General features: G+C 38.9%; 1 protein-coding gene across 1 annotated transcript in view; it reads left to right on the top strand.

The window, feature by feature from the left end:
- Positions 1-20,372, top strand: part of LOC126336825 (uncharacterized) — a 220,463-nt gene that overhangs the window by 70,857 nt on the left and 129,234 nt on the right. Inside the window, exon 3 of the mRNA XM_050000887.1 lies at positions 16,279-16,499. Within this exon, the coding sequence (XP_049856844.1) occupies positions 16,279-16,499 (221 nt within the window). The remainder of the gene's footprint in view (positions 1-16,278; positions 16,500-20,372) is intronic.

Here is a 20,372-nt window from a genome sequence, read left to right as displayed (position 1 = left end):
ATCATCTTGGCAAATGAGAGCGTAGAAGTCAGTGAACCATCGCTAGCGAAGTCGGCTGTACAACTGGAGCGAGTGCTAGGAAGTTTCTCTAGACCTGCCGTGTGGCGGCGCTCTGTCTGCAAATCATTGATAGTGGCGACATGTGGTTCTGACATATACTACCGGACCGCGGCTGATTTAAAGGCTACCACCTAGCAAGTGTGGTGTCTGGCGGTGACACCACATTCCTCCCCCTCAAATCGGTGTACGGTTGTGGAATAAGGCCTGCGTCTGCTGATTCTGTAAGTGATAAAATTCGGACAGTACATCTGGAGATTGTGGCGAAGCCATTACACAAGTAAATCAGGGCAATATCGATACGAACGCAGTTTTGCCTCGTCGCCAATGTTGTGATGGGCAGGAGAGCCAGCCAACTGTGTTAGTAAAGGAGGCCGAAATGCACGCGTCTCAGCTCACGCAGGCTGGCGTGAGGTCTGGAACATGACAAGGGAATTAGAATTGAGAAAAACGGACGTAGCTGGTGGAATACTTAACTTTAATCCATTAATGACGAACGTCACTCTTTATGGTACATGATTCACAATATCAATAGTACAGATACTGGCGCCTTGCTAGGTCATAGCAAATAACGTAGCTGAAGGCTATGCTAACTATCATCTTGGCAAATGAGAGCGTAGAAGTCAGTGAACCATCGCTAGCGAAGTCGGCTGTACAACTGGAGCGAGTGCTAGGAAGTTTCTCTAGACCTGCCGTGTGGCGGCGCTCTGTCTGCAAATCATTGATAGTGGCGACATGTGGTTCTGACATATACTACCGGACCGCGGCCGATTTAAAGGCTACCACCTAGCAAGTGTGGTGTCTGGCGGTGACACCACATTCCTCCCCCTCAAATCGGTGTACGGTTGTGGAATAAGGCCTGCGTCTGCTGATTCTGTAAGTGATAAAATTCGGACAGTACATCTGGAGATTGTGGCGAAGCCATTACACAAGTAAATCAGGGCAATATCGATACGAACGCAGTTTTGCCTCGTCGCCAATGTTGTGATGGGCAGGAGAGCCAGCCAACTGTGTTAGTAAAGGAGGCCGAAATGCACGCGTCTCAGCTCACGCAGGCTGGCGTGAGGTCTGGAACATGACAAGGGAATTAGAATTGAGAAAAACGGACGTAGCTGGTGGAATACTTAACTTTAATCCATTAATGACGAACGTCACTCTTTATGGTACATGATTCACAATATCAATAGTACAGATACTGGCGCCTTGCTAGGTCATAGCAAATAACGTAGCTGAAGGCTATGCTAACTATCATCTTGGCAAATGAGAGCGTAGAAGTCAGTGAACCATCGCTAGCGAAGTCGGCTGTACAACTGGAGCGAGTGCTAGGAAGTTTCTCTAGACCTGCCGTGTGGCGGCGCTCTGTCTGCAAATCATTGATAGTGGCGACATGTGGTTCTGACATATACTACCGGACCGCGGCCGATTTAAAGGCTACCACCTAGCAAGTGTGGTGTCTGGCGGTGACACCACATTCCTCCCCCTCAAATCGGTGTACGGTTTTGGAATAAGGCCTGCGTCTGCTGATTCTGTAAGTGATAAAATTCGGACAGTACATCTGGAGATTGTGGCGAAGCCATTACACAAGTAAATCAGGGCAATATCGATACGAACGCAGTTTTGCCTCGTCGCCAATGTTGTGATGGGCAGGAGAGCCAGCCAACTGTGTTAGTAAAGGAGGCCGAAATGCACGCGTCTCAGCTCACGCAGGCTGGCGTGAGGTCTGGAACATGACAAGGGAATTAGAATTGAGAAAAACGGACGTAGCTGGTGGAATACTTAACTTTAATCCATTAATGACGAACGTCACTCTTTATGGTACATGATTCACAATATCAATAGTACAGATACTGGCGCCTTGCTAGGTCATAGCAAATAACGTAGCTGAAGGCTATGCTAACTATCATCTTGGCAAATGAGAGCGTAGAAGTCAGTGAACCATCGCTAGCGAAGTCGGCTGTACAACTGGAGCGAGTGCTAGGAAGTTTCTCTAGACCTGCCGTGTGGCGGCGCTCTGTCTGCAAATCATTGATAGTGGCGACATGTGGTTCTGACATATACTACCGGACCGCGGCCGATTTAAAGGCTACCACCTAGCAAGTGTGGTGTCTGGCGGTGACACCACATTCCTCCCCCTCAAATCGGTGTACGGTTTTGGAATAAGGCCTGCGTCTGCTGATTCTGTAAGTGATAAAATTCGGACAGTACATCTGGAGATTGTGGCGAAGCCATTACACAAGTAAATCAGGGCAATATCGATATGAACGCGGATTTGCCTCGTCGCCAATGTTGTGGTGGGCAGGAGAGCCAGCCAACTGTGTTAGTAAAGGAGGCCGAAATGCACGCGTCTCAGCTCACGCAGGCTGGCGTGAGGTCTGGAACATGACAAGGGAATTAGAATTGAGAAAACCGGACATAGCTGGTGGAATACTTAACTTTAATCCATTAATGAACGTCGCTCTTTATGGTACATGATTCACAATATCAATAGTATGGGCACTGCCGCCTTGCTAGGTCGTAGCAAATAATGTAGCTGAAGGCTATGCTAACTATCGTCTTGGCAAATGAGAGCGTAGAAGTCAGTGAACCATCCCTAGCAAAGTCGGCTGTACAACTGGAGCGAGTGCTAGGAAGTATCTCTAGACCTGCAGTGTGGCGGCACTCTGTCTGCAATCATTGATAGTGTGACATGCGGGTCCGACATATACTACCGGACTGCGGCCGATTTAAAGGCTACTACCTAGCAAGATTGGTGTCTGGCGGTGACACCACAGGACCTTTGGTACAGAGCCGAGTGGAGGGTCTGAATCAGAGGCTGAGACGGTTCTGTGACTGTGTGGGCTGCAGATTCCTCGACTTGCGCCATATGGTGGTGGTGTTTTGGGTTCCGCTGGATAGGTCAGGGGTCCATTACACAGAGCAGGTGGGTACACGGGTAGCAGGGGTTTTTGGGCTTGTACTGGGCGGTTTTTTAGGTTAGATGGCCTCAGGCAAGTACAGACAGGGCAACAGCCTCAAAGGGAGTGGGGCAAAGTCAGGACAAGCGAGGATCAACCAGCAATTGGTATTGTAATTGTAAATTGTCAAAGCTGCATTGGTAAAGTACTGGAACTTCAAGTGCTGATAGAAAGCACGAAGCTGAAATCATTATAGGTATGGAAAGCTGGCTGAAGCCAAGGATAAATTCTGTCGAAATTTTTACAAAGGCACAGGCGGTGTTTAGAAAGGATAGATTGCCTACAACCGGTGGTGGTGTGTTTGTCGCTGTTAGTAGTAGTTTATCCTGTAGTGAAGTAGAAGTGGATAGTTCTGTGAATTATTATGGGTGGAGGTTACACTCAACAACCGAGCTCAGTTAATAATTGGCTCCTTTTACCGACCTCCCGACTCAGCAGCATTAGTGGCAGAACAACTGAGAGAAAATCTGGAATACATTTCACATAAATTTTCTCAGCATGTTATAGTCTTAGGTGGAGATTTAAATTTACCAGATATAGACTGGGACACTCAGATGTTTAGGACGGGTGGTAGGGACAGAGCATCGAGTGACATTATACTGGGTGCACTATCCGAAAATTACCTCGAGCAGTTAAACAGAGAACTGACTTGTGGAGAAAACATCTTGGACCTATTGGTAACAAACAGACCTGAACTTTTCGACTCTGTAAGCGCAGAACAGGGAATCAGTGATCATAAGGCCATTGCAGCATCCCTGAATATGGAAGTAAATAGGAATATAAAAAAGGGAGGAAGTTTTATCTGTTTAGTAAGAGTAATAGAAGGCACATTTCAGACTACCTAACTGATCAAAATGAAAATTTCTGTTTCGACACTGACAATGTTGAGTGTTTATGGGAAAAGTTCAAGGCAATTGTAAAATGCGTTTTAGACAGGTACGTGCTGAGTAAAACTGTGAGGGATGGGAAAAAACCCACCATGGTTCAACAACAAACTTAGGCAACTACTGCAAAAGTAAAGAGAGCTTCACTGCAACTTTAAATGCAGCCAAAACCTCTCAGACAAACAGAAGCTAACCAATGTCGAAGTTAGTGTAAGGAGGGCTATGTGTGAATCGTTCAGTGAATTCGAATGTAAAATTCTATGTACCGACTTGACAGAAAATCCTAGGAAATTCTGGTCTTACGTTAAATCAGTGAGTGGCTCGAAGCAGCATATCCAGACACTCCGGGATGATGATGGCTTTGAAACAGAGGATGACACATGTAAAGCTGAAGTACTAAACACCTTTTTCCAAAGATGTTTCACAGAGGAAGACCCACTGCTGTTCCTTCTCTAAATCCTCACACAAACAAAAAAATGGCTGACATCGAAATAAGTGCCCAAGAAACAGAAAAGCAACTGTAATCAGTCAACAGAGGAAAGTCCACTGGACGTGATGGGATACCAATTCAATTCTACACAGAGTACGCGTAAGAACTTGCCCCCCTTCTAACAGCCGTGTACCGCAAGTCTCTAGAGGAACCATAAGTTCCGAATGATTGGAAAAGAGCACAGGTAGTCCCAGTCTTCAAGAAGGGTCATCGAGCACATGCGCAAAACTATAGACCTACATCTCTGACGTCGATCTGTTGTAGAATTTTAGAACATGTTTTTTGCTTGCGTATCATGTTGTTTCTGGAAACCCAGAATCTACTCTGTAGGAATCAACATGGATTCTGGAAACTCACTTCATTTGTTCCTTGACTTCCAGAATGCACTCGATACAGTTCCGCACTGTCGCCTGATAAACAAAGTAAGAGCCTACGGAATATCAGACCAGCTGTGTGGCTGGATTGAAGAATTTTTAGCAAACAGAACACAGCATGTTGTTCTCAATGGAGAGACATCTACAGACGTTAGAGTAATAGAGTACATAGAAAGAAGGATCCTTTATTCTCTGATTATATGATAGCAGAACAAACACTGGTAGCAGTTACTTCTGTAAAATATATGGGAGTATGCATGTGGAATGATTTGAAGTGAAATGATCATATAAAATTAATTGTTGGTAAGGTGGGTACCAGGTTGAGATTCATTGGGAGAGTCCTTAGAAAATGTAGTCCATCAACAAAGGATGTGGCTTACAGAACACTTGTTCAACCTAAACTTGAGTATTGCTCATCAGTGTGGGATTCATACCAGGTCGGGCTGACAGAGGAAATAGAGAAGATCCAAAGAAGAGTGGCACATTTTGTCACAGGGTTATATGGTAAGCGTGATAGTGTTACGGAGATGTTTAGCAAACTCAAGTGGCAGACTCTGCAAGAGAGGTGCTCTGCATCACAGTGTAGCTTGCTGTTCAGATTTCGAGAGGTTGAATTTCTGGATGAGGTGTCGAATATATTGCTTCCCCCTACTTATACCTCCAGAGGAGATCACAAATGTAAAATTAGAGAGATTTGAGCATGCACATAGTCTTTCCGGCAGTGTTCTTCCCGCGAACCATATGCAACTGAAACAGGAAAGGGAGAGTATGACAGTGCCACGTAAAGTGCCCTCCACCACACACCGTTGGGTGCCTTGCGAAGTAATAATGTAGATGTAGATGTAGACCTCAGGCACATTTTTAATTGCATAAATACTGTTCAAATGTGGAACATCCCATGAATATTATACACTTTCAACAGAGTCACTTCAGCAAATGTACAATTTATGTCACTCTGGATATAATTCGTCTTTATGGTTTAGATTACCATGGAATGATTATAATTTTTACCATTATGTTATAAATGAATATATTTTTGATTGTGGGTGTGAGCTCCTTTTTTACTTGATGCATGTACTAGGTATTACATGCTCAGCTGAAAAAAACTCACTCGTCAAGCTGGTATTTTAACCTGTATTTTGTAAATAGTCTAACAGTGCTTGGAGGCTAACCATTTGTTGCTCCCATGTAGGTTCTGTTACCTCATTGTTATCTATATAACTATCACAATTACAGACGCCCCACATTAAATGTTTGAGATATCTTTGAGATATAATGGGGCCCTAGCTACTCCAAATAGGAAATAGTTGTACTGAATGGCCTATTAAGAACAAGGAGCTTTGTTTACTCCATGACTAAGAAATTTGTAAATATGTATCCATGAGATTGACTGTACAGAAGAATTGAGCCATAGCTAATTTTTGCCAGCATCTGCTTCTGTCATAGCATCTGATGAAGATCAACATTACGAGTTCAATAAAAAATGCCCCACAACTTATTTCTTAGAAAATATTTATTCTTTAGAGCTAAAATTTGGTGACCATATCAGTCAACATATCTTTTACATTTACCACATTCCATAATTTCATTGCCTTATAGGAGAATGTGTTTCCTGTTGTTAAAAGTTCTTTTCTTTTTGTTGTAGTCACATTTTCACTGTGTGAATTACTGTCCCATTCCCTTTAATCATCATAACATGTCCCACATTGAAAATTCTTACAAGGCCCAAACTGCTGGAAGTCTGAGGGCACCAAATCTGGGCTGTAAGGTGAATGAGACAATAATGTCCAACCAAATTTGGTGATGTGTTTCCAGGTTCTGAGTCTTACATATAGTTGTTCATTGTGATGCTGAAATATGATTTATTTTGGATTCTTGTCAGTCTAAACTTGTTGGAAATGGTTATATTCAGACTTTACATATGCCCCTGAATGAATGGTTGACCCTTTTGACAACAAATCCAAGAGGCTGAACCATCACTATCCCAAATTACTGTCATCATGACTTTACCAGCAATGGGAGCTGCCTCAATTTTTTTTTCTTTTTTGGTGATTTCAGTTGCTCCCTGTCCAGTGACTGCCTTTTTGTTTCCAGCTCAACGTAATGCATGCAGGTTTCATTACCTGTAATGATCCATGACAGAAAGGCCTTTCCAGTGGCCTATAGCTGCTCCAACAGTTCAGATGAAATGCTTTTTCTTTGAATCTGTAACATGTTGTAAGTGTTCGTGACATCCACCTTGAGCATCCCTTTGAATATCTAAGTTCCTCAGTCATTGCACACCCATTTCTAATCTTCACTGAAAGTTGTAGAGACTGTTGTTGGGTTATGGTGTGCTGTTGTGCTGTCTGAAAAGACAATGGCATCTGTGAAATTCACCATGTCAAGAGCAGTGGCTGTGACATAATGTCCTGAACATGACTAATAATTTAGTTCAGTTTCTGCACTTCATAATACTTTAATTCTCTTTGCTCATCACCCAACAGTATTCCTCTGAACTACATCATTAACATACACTGCACACAAACATTTATGGATGTTTCTTTCTCTGTAACCTGAAATTGAATTACACCCCATTGCTTATAATGAGTGTCTTGTGTAGATGCTATTTTGATGATACACTATGACTCTGTCATGTATTGGAATTGTTTGAAGCTATGCAGACATGCAGACAAAATATCAAATCTGACGCACCTAAAAGAACATTTTCCAAAGTACAGAAAAATAAGCTGAAGGATACTGTCACTTTAAAATCACTGCATATATGAAATGAACCAGTAGGCTTTCTAACAGTAACCAGTGATGTTACACACTGGCTATACAGTATGGGTGTGATAACCGAAAATGCTTGGTGTCTTTGTAAATATATCTGAATGACTTCACATATAGGAAATGGAATCAGCCATGCTTGGCAGAACGGTGGCTGCATAATAGTGAATGGAATCAGCCATGTTTGGCAGAACAGTGGGTGCATAATAGTGAATGGAATCAGCCATGCTTGGCAGAAGAGTGGCTCCACTGATAGCTTTAATGTAAAGTTCACTATAAAATATTTTCTGTGCGCAAAAGATGGTTCAGATAACTACATTTGACCAGCACAAAGTTTTCATAATCAATTAATGGAATTATTGCAGACATTAATGCTACTTTAACTAAAATAAATGAAGAGCATAGAGTCTGAATATTTTTGTTCCACTGGAGAACTAACTGTTGTTGTTGTTGTGGTCTTCAGTCCAGAGACTGGTTTGATGCAGCTCTCCATGCTACTCTATCCTGTGCAAGCTTCTTCATCTCCCAGTACTTACTGCAACCTACATCCTTTTGAATCTGCTTAGTGTATTCATCTCTTGGTCTCCCTCTACAATTTTTACCCTCCACGCTGCCCTCCAATGCTAAATTTGTGATCCCTTGATGCCTCAGAACATGTCCTACCAACTGGTCCCTTCTTCTTGTCAAGTTGTGCCTCAAACTCCTCTTCTCCCTAATTCTATTCAATACCTCCTCATTAGTTATATGATCTACCCATCTAATCTTCAGCATTCTTCTGTAGCACCACATTTCGGAAGCTTCTATTCTCTTCTTGTCTGAACTACTTATCGTCCACATTTCACTTCCATACATGGCTACACTCGATACAAATACTTTCAGAAATGACTTCCTAACACTTTAATCAATACTCGATGTTAACAAATTTCTCTTCTTCAGAAACGCTTTCCTTGCCATTGCAAGTTTACATTTTATATCCTCTCTACTTCAATCATCATCAGTTATTTTACTCCCCAAATAGAAAAACTCATTTACTACTTTAAGTGTCTCATTTCCTATTCTAATTCCCTTAGCATCACCCGACTTCATTTGACTACATTCCATTATCCTCATTTTGCTTTTGTTGATGTTCATCTTATATCCACCTTTCAAGACACTGTCCATTCTGTTCAACTGCTCTTCCGAGTCATTTTCTGTCTCTGAGAGAATTACAATGTCATCGGAGAACCTCAAAGTTTTTATTTCTTCACCATGGATTTTAATTCCTACTCTGAAATTTTCTTTTGTTTCCTTTACTGCTTGCTCAATATGCAGATTGAATAACATCAGGGAGAGGCTACAACCCTGTCTCACTCCCTTCCCAACTGCTGCTTCCCTTTCATGCCCCTCAACTCTTATAACTGTCATCTGGTTTCTGTACAAATTGTAAATAGCCTTTCACTCCCAGTATTTTACCCCTGCCACCTTTAGAATTTGAAAGAGGGTATTCCAGTCAACATTGTCAAAAGCTTTCTCTAAATCTACAAATGCTAGAAATGTAGGTTTGCCTTTCCTTAATCTTACTTCTAAGATAAGACGTAAGGTCAGTATTGACTCACGTGTTGTAACATTTCTACAGAATCCAAACTGATCTTCCCTGAGGTCAGCTTCTACCAGTTTTTCCATTCGTCTGTAAAGAATTTGCGTTAGTGTTTTGCAGCTTTGACTTATTAAACTGATAGTTTGGTAATTTTCATATCTGTCAACACCTGCTTTCATTGGAACTTGAATTATTGTATTCTTCTCGAAGTCTGAGGGTATTTCTCCTGTCTCATACATCTTGCTCACCAGATGGTAGAGTTTTGTCAGGACTGGCTCTCCCAAGGCCATCAGTAGTTCTGATGGAATGGAGAACTAACTACTAGTACCACTGATGTGAGAGTTACTTGGTAGTAAATTACTGGACTCTTAATTTGTCATCTATATGGTACCTCTGATTACTATATGATAACATTTTCATCTCTGCTTTCTGAAGCTGAGGGATGCTGATGAGATGGAATGGGTACCAGATAATTAGTGACACCACATTCCCTGTGTCCATACGGGACTCTTTCTGCTAGCTGTTGAAAATTAGATGAATCATAGGCATGGTAGGAGTTCCATTTGCTGATGCTGAAATTGTAATGGTGCAGCAGGCAGTGCAATGTTAATGGTCACTTGCTCAGATACACATTGTCAAAGAGGCCTGATTTGTGCCATGGATTGCACTTTGCACCATAATATGTAAACTGGTAGCATTCATGTTTTGTATAGCATTCAGCACATGATTTATTAACTTAAGGCAATGATGTGGAGGAGCAACTATGACACTGTCCTACATGCTGATGATGGTGAACTATATGCTACCACACTGAAACATCTACCAATGCAGGAGTGGCCAAATTATTGGTTCTTTATTCCATACTGATAGACTTAGAACTAATGAATCTAAGGATGATGACCATTATTGTGTGTTGTCAGTTGATTGACAACATTGGCTACTGGACAGTCAGCAGATATCAATACTGTTTTCAAATGTTTCCTCAGTGGAAGTGGCAATTGCAAATGCCTAAAGTTTTTGTAAGACCTCAGCAAGTGAAGAATCTGAAGATTCTAATGCTTTCATCTTAACTTTTTTGTCTTGTGTTAACTTGGCAAACAACATCATACAGGTACGTTAGATATTGTTCATTACACATTGCCAGCTGAACAGAAAAAATTACACTGGCAGGATATGCCTTGCAATTCTGTGACTTGTGTTGCATAAGCTGTTTTACAGTTGTTTGAGTATGAACCTAGCAACTATAATGTGAGTTTGCTGACTGTAATGTTATATCAGCGAATCACAGAAAACTGAAAAGTCTAATGCTCTGAGATCTACAAGAGGCCACAAATTTTGAATCAGTTCATATATAAATAACTATTGGAAAACATCAATAAAGCACACCAATAAACTGAGTTATGAATAACATTTGGCCTGAAAGAGAGTAATGAACATTGTAAACAACTCTCCTGTGTTTTCTAGACTTCACTGAAAGTAGTAGAAGGCAGTGGCTATGGTGATTTACTACTGCTGTCTCACTGCCATTTCTTCTATCACTCATGTTAGAAAGACTTGTTTCTGGTGACTTCCATGGGGCAGTGTAAACTGCGAAACTCAGGAGCTGAATTGGTGAATCTGCTGTACCATGAGATGCAAAGGCTGTAGGATATTCAGCCAGCAGGTAGAGTGACAAAGTAGATTGGCAGTAAAACCAAAAATAGATACAACCCCAAGTCATCATGTGCCAAGTCCATGGTAAAAAGACACAATTCCAAAAGTATAGGCCAAGTAATAATGATGTGTCATTATAATGGTACTCTTATGGCACACAACCAGTAGTTTCATAGACAGACAGCAAGTCGAGTTGCATGTGACTTTAGAGGTGCAACTGGAGGCTGCACGTTGATAGCACTGGCTTTCTAGAGGGTATCGCCAACATACCCACAACTGGCACCTCACATAGATATGACATGAGGATAAAGACTCATGTACAGCTAAATTTTGTACTCCCAGTCAGGATCAGCATTATAGGATACTAAATATTTAACTGTTAGTATCTACTTCTGGTGCTGGCAGATAAAATTTAATTGTTTAAAACTGCATAACATGAGACTTTGTGAGATTAAGACTGTTGTCTGTGAAGCATTCATTTAGAAATTATCTGAGCTGTGTCTGGTAAGGTTGAGGTTTGACCCTTGATTAGTATGTTCGTGTCATCAGCAAACATTACAGTCTTAAAACTGCCCTTTAAAGTTATGCAAGACCATTTATGTAGGTTAAGAACAAGAGTGGGTCTAGTACTGATCTTTATGCACTACACATTTTACATTCCTTAATTCTGAGTCTCTCAGTGAGACCTCATTTCTTTCATAAAATTAAGACTCCATCATGCAAGAGGGCTGTCATTAGTGCCATAACACTTTTGTTTTGCAATTAGAACTTTGTATACCGAGGCACTACAAATGTTGTGGCATGGTCACAAAATACACCAAAAGGATAATTTTTCTTGTTTAGACCTGCTATTACTTCAGTTTTGTATTGCTTTTGTGTGGGGAGTCCTTTACAAAAAAAAAAAAAAAAAAAAAAAAAAAAAAAAAAAAAAAAAAAAACTGAGAAGCAGCTGACAAGTTCTACTCAGTAAAAAGAGTCATATTGTATCATAGACCACACTCTCACATACTTTTTAAAAGTGTGGAGTGAGTGAAATGGTGAAATGGATATGTGATTATAGATGGTTTGCTTAACGCTCTTTTTATAGGTGCAAGTTTTTGCAGTATCTTAATTCTGTTGGGAAATACACCCTGAGACATAGATTACAAAAATAGCTTCATCATAATCCCATCAATTCAGCACAAGACATTAATATTCTTCTAGAACCGCCCTCATAGCCACTAGAATTTTTACTTTCTGTGATCTGGTGAATTCTATAATCTCCTCAGTGGCCTTATTTTTTTAAGTTAATGTCTTGTGTTGGCGCATTCAATGTTTTGTCAAGTAAAGCCAAGGCGTCTGTATTTCATTGTTCATTAATGAGTGCAACATTTGCTTCTGCTGTAAGCAAACATTAATTCAATTTGGTGTGTAATGATTTGAAAAAGCTGCCATTTCAACCAGAGCTATTTTCTGGGATTTCAATTTTGTTTCCATCACTATTTTTGTTCATTTCTTGTTGAATAATGTACCAAATTGTTTTTGTCTTGTCCACATTGTTTGAGCAAAGTGACTATATATCACTTTTTAAAAAAACTGGAATATACTACAAAACTCCTGCCATGGAGTTTCAGTTCTTGAATACAGCTTGTTTTCTGGATGAAGTAGAGCTCTCTTTTCCTAACACAAAATACTTAAATCTCAACTGTTATCCCTCCTTAAACGTCTCTTGTATTCAATTTTACCTTTACTTGTTTTAGGGGAAAACAAGTCTCAAAATGCTGTAGCTAAATTTTGCATCTACACTAACAGCTTTATAAATTTCTGTGTAGTGATCAAATAAATAATTGACTATTTGTTTTTCATCTTCTCAGGTGTTACAGCCAAAGTCCAAAAAGATTTATTTTGTAGAAAAGAGATGTAAGAATATTGTATGAAGCTGGTAACTGAACATTATACAGAAAAATTTTCATGGGGCAAAGATTCTTACTCTTATGTGCAATACATGTACTACTAATGGTATTTATTGTTAATAACAAGAGTGAATAGAGGATGAACTGTGTAATTTACAACCACAATACAAGAAGTAAAAATTATATCTGTTTAGACTATTTCTCCCTCTCTATGGCTCAGAAAGAGTTTAATGCTCTAGTACAAGAGTCTTTACCCATAGACACAAGGTCTGAGATTGAAAATCTTCAGACATTAAAAAAGAAAAGTAAAAGAATTCCTCCTTATTCCCTGCTTCAAGTCATAGAATTTTTTTTCAGGGATGTAAGCTCTACCCAACTCCAGTGCTTATATTAAACAGATATTATGCTGTCAGTATGTAGATAGCTGATCATGGTCAGTGTAAAGTACATAGCAAGCCAATAAAACTGCAACACTGTCGTGATTAAAACAGCAACACTATTGTGATAGCATGCAAGAAATGTCAAACTGCCATTGCCACAAAGTTTATTTCTTGGTTGCATATGAAAATTATTAAGATTTCAGCAAAATACATTTACATAATACATATAAAGGAAGATTATGCACTGAGTTTCACATTCAGAAATCAAATTTCTGTATTGGCTGTTTGTGAGAAGGCCATACTGTGCCTCAAGTAAGAAGGAGATACATTTACCAGCAAGTGTCAGAATTTGAAAACAGCAGGATGTGTCCCATGGTTTATTGTTTAGTGATATCACTGATGGCGTTGATTGTGAGTATGGAATTTACTGATTCAGGTGGGGCATCGTCAATGCCCTCCAAGATCACAGGGGCCCTGCACAGCTTGAGCCTGAGAGGACAGACATACTGTCCACCTGACCATGCTGGATTCTATAATCACATCAGATATCTTGACTCAAGAAAAGAACTTGTTTGCAGCCAGGAAAATATTCATACGGATAGTGTGACAACATCTAGAGCATCACAGACTCCCACAGCACAGTGAACATTGTTGCACCTTCCCGTGATGCAGCAGCACAGAGAGCAACATTCATGAGTGCAATGATAACATGGGACACAGCAGTAGCATCAGTTTTATTATTTGAAATGAGTCCGAGTCCTGTGCATTGCATTGTGATGTGTGTACCCATGTGTGGAGGTTCCAAGGAGAATGAATGTTGTCATGCTGCTTTTTTCATCATCATACAGAGCGAGTACCTGGTGTTTATATATACACACCTAAAGATGAGCAGAAAATACTCCAACCATATAGTGTTATGTTCAGTTAAACTTAAATAAATACAAGGTGCTCTAAAATTCCCCTTACAGCTGGGGTGACATGTAGAATAAACTGAGTAGATAATATTTTGAATGAGAACCCATGTTGAGAAACGTACTGTTTCTGTGCTACAATCATTTGGAACCCTATTATTAATATGATCACTTTTATAAGTAATTTATTATGCATGACCCAGTACATCTTTTTTTTACAGTTCCACTTGTTAATAACCAAATAATCACTCATGTACTCATTGATGTGTTCTCTTTAATGTGATGCAGTACAGCCTTTTCCGGTTCAGGTGAGTGATATCTCCTCAGAGCACCCCAGTCACACCTGCTGATGGTGAAGGCTTTCTTGAATCCATTGCATAATTGTGGTGGAAAGGATATGTGATAGAGCAGGATGTTATGGACAAATATCTTAAAACAGGTGATGAGCAGCTTTTCCATTACCATGAGAATCACCATACAGAAGAATAATGTCAGTGTGCTCTGAAAAATGTGTACTCAACTGTGTTGCTCTAACACTTCTACACACATGAATGAGACTCGAAGCTTGAACCAAGTCATAGAGGTAGAAAAGATGACAAATGACATCAGCCAATCCAATACAAGTACCCGTCACTGTGACTATGCTGTTGTACACCTACAAAGCAGACATGTTTGCAAAAGTCTGTAGCATGGAAACGATGTTTCCAGACATGAGTTCCAATTGAAATTATTGTCTACTCAGATACCTCTACAAGTCTTCGAAATTTGTAAGGGAAATTTTAGAGCAGTCTGTATAAATGTGAACAGTACTAGTTAACCACAAATAATTATTTCACACAGTCACAGTCCTTGAACTCAGCCAATGTGGTTACAGTTAATAAACATAATACTAGTCTCCATGTTGCCTTTGCTGTACTGACCTACCTAGATACAGAGGATGTTTGACTGCTGCCCTATCCATCATTTTCTTCTGACCTCTCACTTATTGAAAACCTGTGGTCATAGATTGTAGGGAGAGTGGCAAGCCACCCCTCATCAGCTATTCCGACTGATGTAGTCTGACACAGAGTTGGAATATGATGGGATGATGTATGCTTATCTGTCATCCAAGCTCAGTTCAACTGTGTGCCCTGTGAGATTAGGGTCATTATTGTTGCCGGAAGTGGCAGCTTTGTGTATTAAATTTCACACCTGGTACACCACAAACCAATATCAAATTTAATAAGGTATTCTTCCTACTATGCTGTTTACATACAATAGGTAAATTTTGTTATTTGCTATCATTTTTGGTGATGTAATGGTCAGCAGTGTAAATGTTTTGTCCTCAGACTGGACAAAAACATCTGATGAGTAACAAAAGGAGCAGCTTTTCCACAGTAGCAGATTTTTTCCTATTATTCATATTAAAGTAATCTAGAAGTAAGTCTTTTTATTATGAGGGTGAGAAGTTTAACACTAGTCATAATTTGTTGTTAGCCTCTTGTGGCTGATTCTGACTGTCAATGTATAGCTTGGTTGCTCAGCATCGCTGCAGGCTTTCTTTTATGATGGGATTTATAGTACAAGATGTATGACTGAATGAATAAAAGAAAGATTTTGATAAATTCTGTACACAGTCTGTGACTATCAACTGTGGTCTTAATCTCTTCAAGAGTTTCAGTTCTATGTATACAATGGATAATAATATATAGAAACTCAGAATTTAAAAAAAGCAAGTATTTAATATGAGTGTTAAGTGGATGAAGTTCATTTTAAATAATAGGAGCAGCAGTCCACCCAGCAGTAAAGGATATCTCAAACATTACAGACAAAAACCAGCATTACTACAAAAATAAATTAATAACTCTTTTTGTACAACACTCAAATTTAGCAGATTTCTTACGATTCAAAAATCATGTCTTTAGAAATTCTGTTGAGTTTCATCTCTCCAATTAATGTCATAAGAACACTGCTCTTACAACATGCATATTGATATTAAATCTGTTTACATATTAGTGCTGTATGGAAATATAGTTTATTCATGCTGTTATACATCCTTTGTGTTCTTTTTACTGGAAAGTTCTCCATTCTTAGATCTTCTGAACATAAATGATGTCATAAAGGTCTATTTATCTTCAAAATATATCATAAATTGATCATGAAGTAAAACTTTATATACTATCACCATTTGCATGAAAAATCACAAATCTACGAGTAACAACATTTATGTAACATATTAAAGACACTTCATTATATATAGTTTTCCATTTGGATCTGTACACAAAGAATATTAAGCTAGCTTTTGATTCCAATGCATTGTCTGCAGTTGTTTCTTATTCTATATTTTCTTTTACTTTAGGTGGACCGGCACATCCCTGTTTCAGAGAATGCAAAGAAAATGAAGATCCTATGATATGTCACTACAATTTTACTGTTGGCTTATTCACAACAATGAGCATACAATGTGGAGACTGCCCAGTTGTTGAAGAAGACTGCAGCAAGCCTGGATGTATTACAGCTGGTGGTGCAGTGCGTTCTGTATCAGTTGTTAACCAGCGCATACCAGGGCCTGCAATATTGGTAAAATTCCTGTAGAAACTCACTAACATAAGAAAGCTTCAAACATGTTATTTTCAAACTGGAATTTTGTAAGTTTAAGGTAGAGATACAACCAAACAATCAATGTACTGGGAGGTAATAAATACAGAAATGATCAAACAGTCTATCTACTAAGAGGTAATAAATACAGAAATGGCCTTTAGGCAGTAATCCTTAGCTTTCAGAGACATCTTCATGTCACAAAAGAGAGAAAAGGAATAGATTTCTTGCCTTATTCAGGCATTAAGAATCAAAGTTACTCACAACATAAAGCCAAAGATACATAGTAGTAAAAAAAAGGATTTCTTAGATATGAGTAGTTGACTTTGGCGAGTGACATAAAAAACATGCACCAAATGGTGTACATATTATGTACAACTTGATGTTATATCAATGCAGATTTCTTCAGTATAATGGGTAGAAACAGTGAGTAAAAAAGATTGACAACTTCGCAAGACAAACACTTCGTATTATGAATATTCTAATTAAAGAAATACTTTTTAGAACAAAAAAGGAATCAAGTAGGCACTATTGTAAAAAACACATTCTGTTGCTATAATTGACATCAGAACATAAAATATGAAGTGGAAAGAAATGAAAAGGTCATTTCATTACGAATTTACAAATACTATAGATGAACTGTTGTGCACTAAATCAACTCATAACCAAGAACTTACCTACCGGTATCTGTTAGAAATGCTGGAAACAACAAAAATAAAAAGTTACACGTTAATTTTCTCAAAATACAACCCATGTAACTGAAAAAACATGCTACTAAATGAAAGAGCCAAAACTATCATATGAAAAAGCAAACTAAAAAACACGTACAGGCTCAGATACTTTTCCAAAGTCTGCTACTGTTGATAATGGCTCCCATGATTCTTGGAAATAATATTTGCTTCCCAAATAACTGTAGCTCATATTATACTCAGAAACAACAAAATATTTCTGATAAATAATCACTTGTAAACAGAATGATATTCAGAATTAACATCACAACGAACAAACTGATAATGTTAAATCCTTAGTATGTTCTCAGCCAATGACAACTGTACTCATTCGTAGATAATATCAGCTGCAATTTTCTACAAATAACCCATAATTGAACCACATAGTCCAAACAAACAGTAAAGCTGTAAATACAAGTAGGATACTGTGAAGAGCGCCATACAACACAACATATGATGCAGATCAACCAGGCACCATACACCCATGTTGGCAATTGTTTCCTTCAACACCTCAGTGAAATTTAACGTTACACCTGACACATATCTGTTGGTACACTACAGGTGAGTCTCTGCCAACATCTAGTTTTCTTGTCTTTAACAACAAACCATTGAATTATTACCTGACATAGACCTCAGGGTGCACTACAGATCAGTCTGGCACTACAGAAAGCTTTTCTGCCGTCATATTCATTGGCTTCACCAACTTACAACCATACTGTTGCATTCCAACCTAACCCAAACCATGGGCAGTGCTACAGATCAGTCTGTCACCACAGAAATCTTTTCTGCTGCCAGATTTGTTGGCTTCGCCAACTCACAACCAAACTGTTGAATTCCAACCTAGCCTAGACCTCAGATTACGCAACAGGTCAGTGTGTCACCACAGTCACCTTTCCACTGCAAGATTCGTTGGCTTTGCTAATGCACATCCAAATCATTACACTCCATTGTAACCTAGACCTCCAGTTAAACCAACCCATTATTGTAACATTAAGCTGTTCTACTGACTCATGAGGTAATCACTCTCTTGGAAATTGTGACTTGTCGATTTGTGTAATAACACTTGATCCACCAACCTTGTCCCTTCTCATAACAAAATCCAAACAAATTCCCAGCAAAGCGAATTCCGGTCTATAACAGTTTTATGGTCCATTTCTGTCTCATGAGCAGCAATTCAAACAGGAATTCTTAAACAAAAAAAGTAAGAAAGTAATAAAATTCATTTCATAGGAAACCTTGATTTCTCAAACCACATCCATCTATCAAACAGACTGCCACACACGATATTTTGCAGGGTGTCACATAAACAAATTGCTTGCATGTTTCTTCAAAAGAAGGAAAATGTTGTATCGTTGCCACAAAAACTAACTTGCAATAGCACCAAATCAAATTGTACTTCATCAGCCAATTTCACAATAGTGAAACAGACATGAGGAATATGCTGTTCCTCATTCCACTAATTTCCATATCTTCAAAATCATGAGCAGAATTTGTCCCCACACTTGCCTTTGTATTTCATGATGCTACTAATATGTGAAAAGCAATTTCAAATCCCACACAAAGATTAACAAATAACTTTCTGTATAAATGAACAAGATTATGATCGATAGAATGTAAGGTACATTAGAGATTAAATTCAAAATACACATCAAAATGTGACAGCACAGCAACCATTACATCACAGGTAAAAGCTGATGGTTAGGATTGAACATTCCTCTAGACCCAAAAAGAAAAGAGGAACTGGGTTGCAGCATCCCCGAAAGAATTAAGAAATAGTCCTTCATGGACTAAATGTTATGCATAATATGGTCAGAGAATATAACTTCTAAGACAGCATTTGTGGCAGGCTTGTTGTTCATACTCTTACAGATGTGAAGACTATGTATCTGCCTTTTAGATGTTTGCCTTAACAACTTATAGACATATATTTTGTCATGATTTACAAAATAATAGAGCAATTGTTTTAGCACCATGTTTATTCTTTTTTATGAGGGATGTTCACTGCATTCAGTCAAAATCCTGACAAAATATTAAGCAAAGAATGGATTTATCAAATTTTATGTGCAACTGAGGAAAAAGATGAGCTACAAAGCTCTTCTGCAAATGGCTTTTGAACATGCACCTTTTATTTGTGGAATCCAGGTAACACTGGTTTTATGAAGTTTCTGGGGAAGAATTTAACTGAATTGTGGCCTTTTGGACTTTTCATCAAGGTCCTAACACTTGTGGATTTTAAAGAAATGGTTGAAATAGCGCTCATAAGAGACTTTGATGCTAATTATGCTTCCTACAAATGGTGCAGAATTACCCCTTCAGAGACTTATTGTAGCTGTGTAAATTCCAGTGATTTCATCTGAAGTGGTCATCCATTTAAATCATACATGTGCTGAGGCTGGTCCTAGCCATGTGTAAAATGAAGAAGAAGAAAGGTTTAATGTGCTTATGTGCAGTGAAGAAACACAGATACATCTGCTCTTGAACATTAATCTTTTTATTGTTACAAGGAACTGACGAGGAACAGAAAACTTTCCAAGTGATGAAGATAATTTTCCACCACAAAGAGATTCTGGACTGACCAAGTACTTTAAAAAGAAAATTTAAGACAAATACAGAGATGTGTTTTGTCATGACATACAGATCTTGGAAAGCCTTATTTACAAAAACAGAAGAACTTGTTAAGCACAAAAGAAGGAAGAAAAAGCAAGAGACGAATGAATTGATGCTACACTAAAAAGGAAAACAGAGAAATAGAGATGTGAAGTGGAAGCAAAAGTGTTCTGTAGGTGACAATAGTGCCACCTACAATTATAAAGGAGTAATATGCTCTGAATCAACCACTGGCAACCTTTGGTGACACATATGCCTGATTAACCTACTTACTTGAGCTCATGGGCTGCCTAGTCATGTGACACAATAGCAGTGCTCTTGGTGCACAAAGTCAAAACTATTGTGTCTGTGACATTAATGTTTATGGGATAAAGCCACAATATGAAACACACTCTTTTTCCCAATGTGCCACAACAGCAAATTGCGCTTCAATTTCAAAAGCAGATGAAAATGTCAAACATATGTATGCTCTTGTCAGATCAGACTGATGTTAAACAATAAGATTGATAGGTGACCTGTT

This window comes from Schistocerca gregaria, chromosome 2 (assembly GCF_023897955.1).
Source record: "Schistocerca gregaria isolate iqSchGreg1 chromosome 2, iqSchGreg1.2, whole genome shotgun sequence".
Taxonomy (NCBI): Eukaryota; Metazoa; Arthropoda; class Insecta; order Orthoptera; family Acrididae; genus Schistocerca; species Schistocerca gregaria.
The sequence above is the reverse complement of the archived record's forward strand: the minus strand, read 5'-3'. Positions and strand labels throughout refer to the sequence as shown.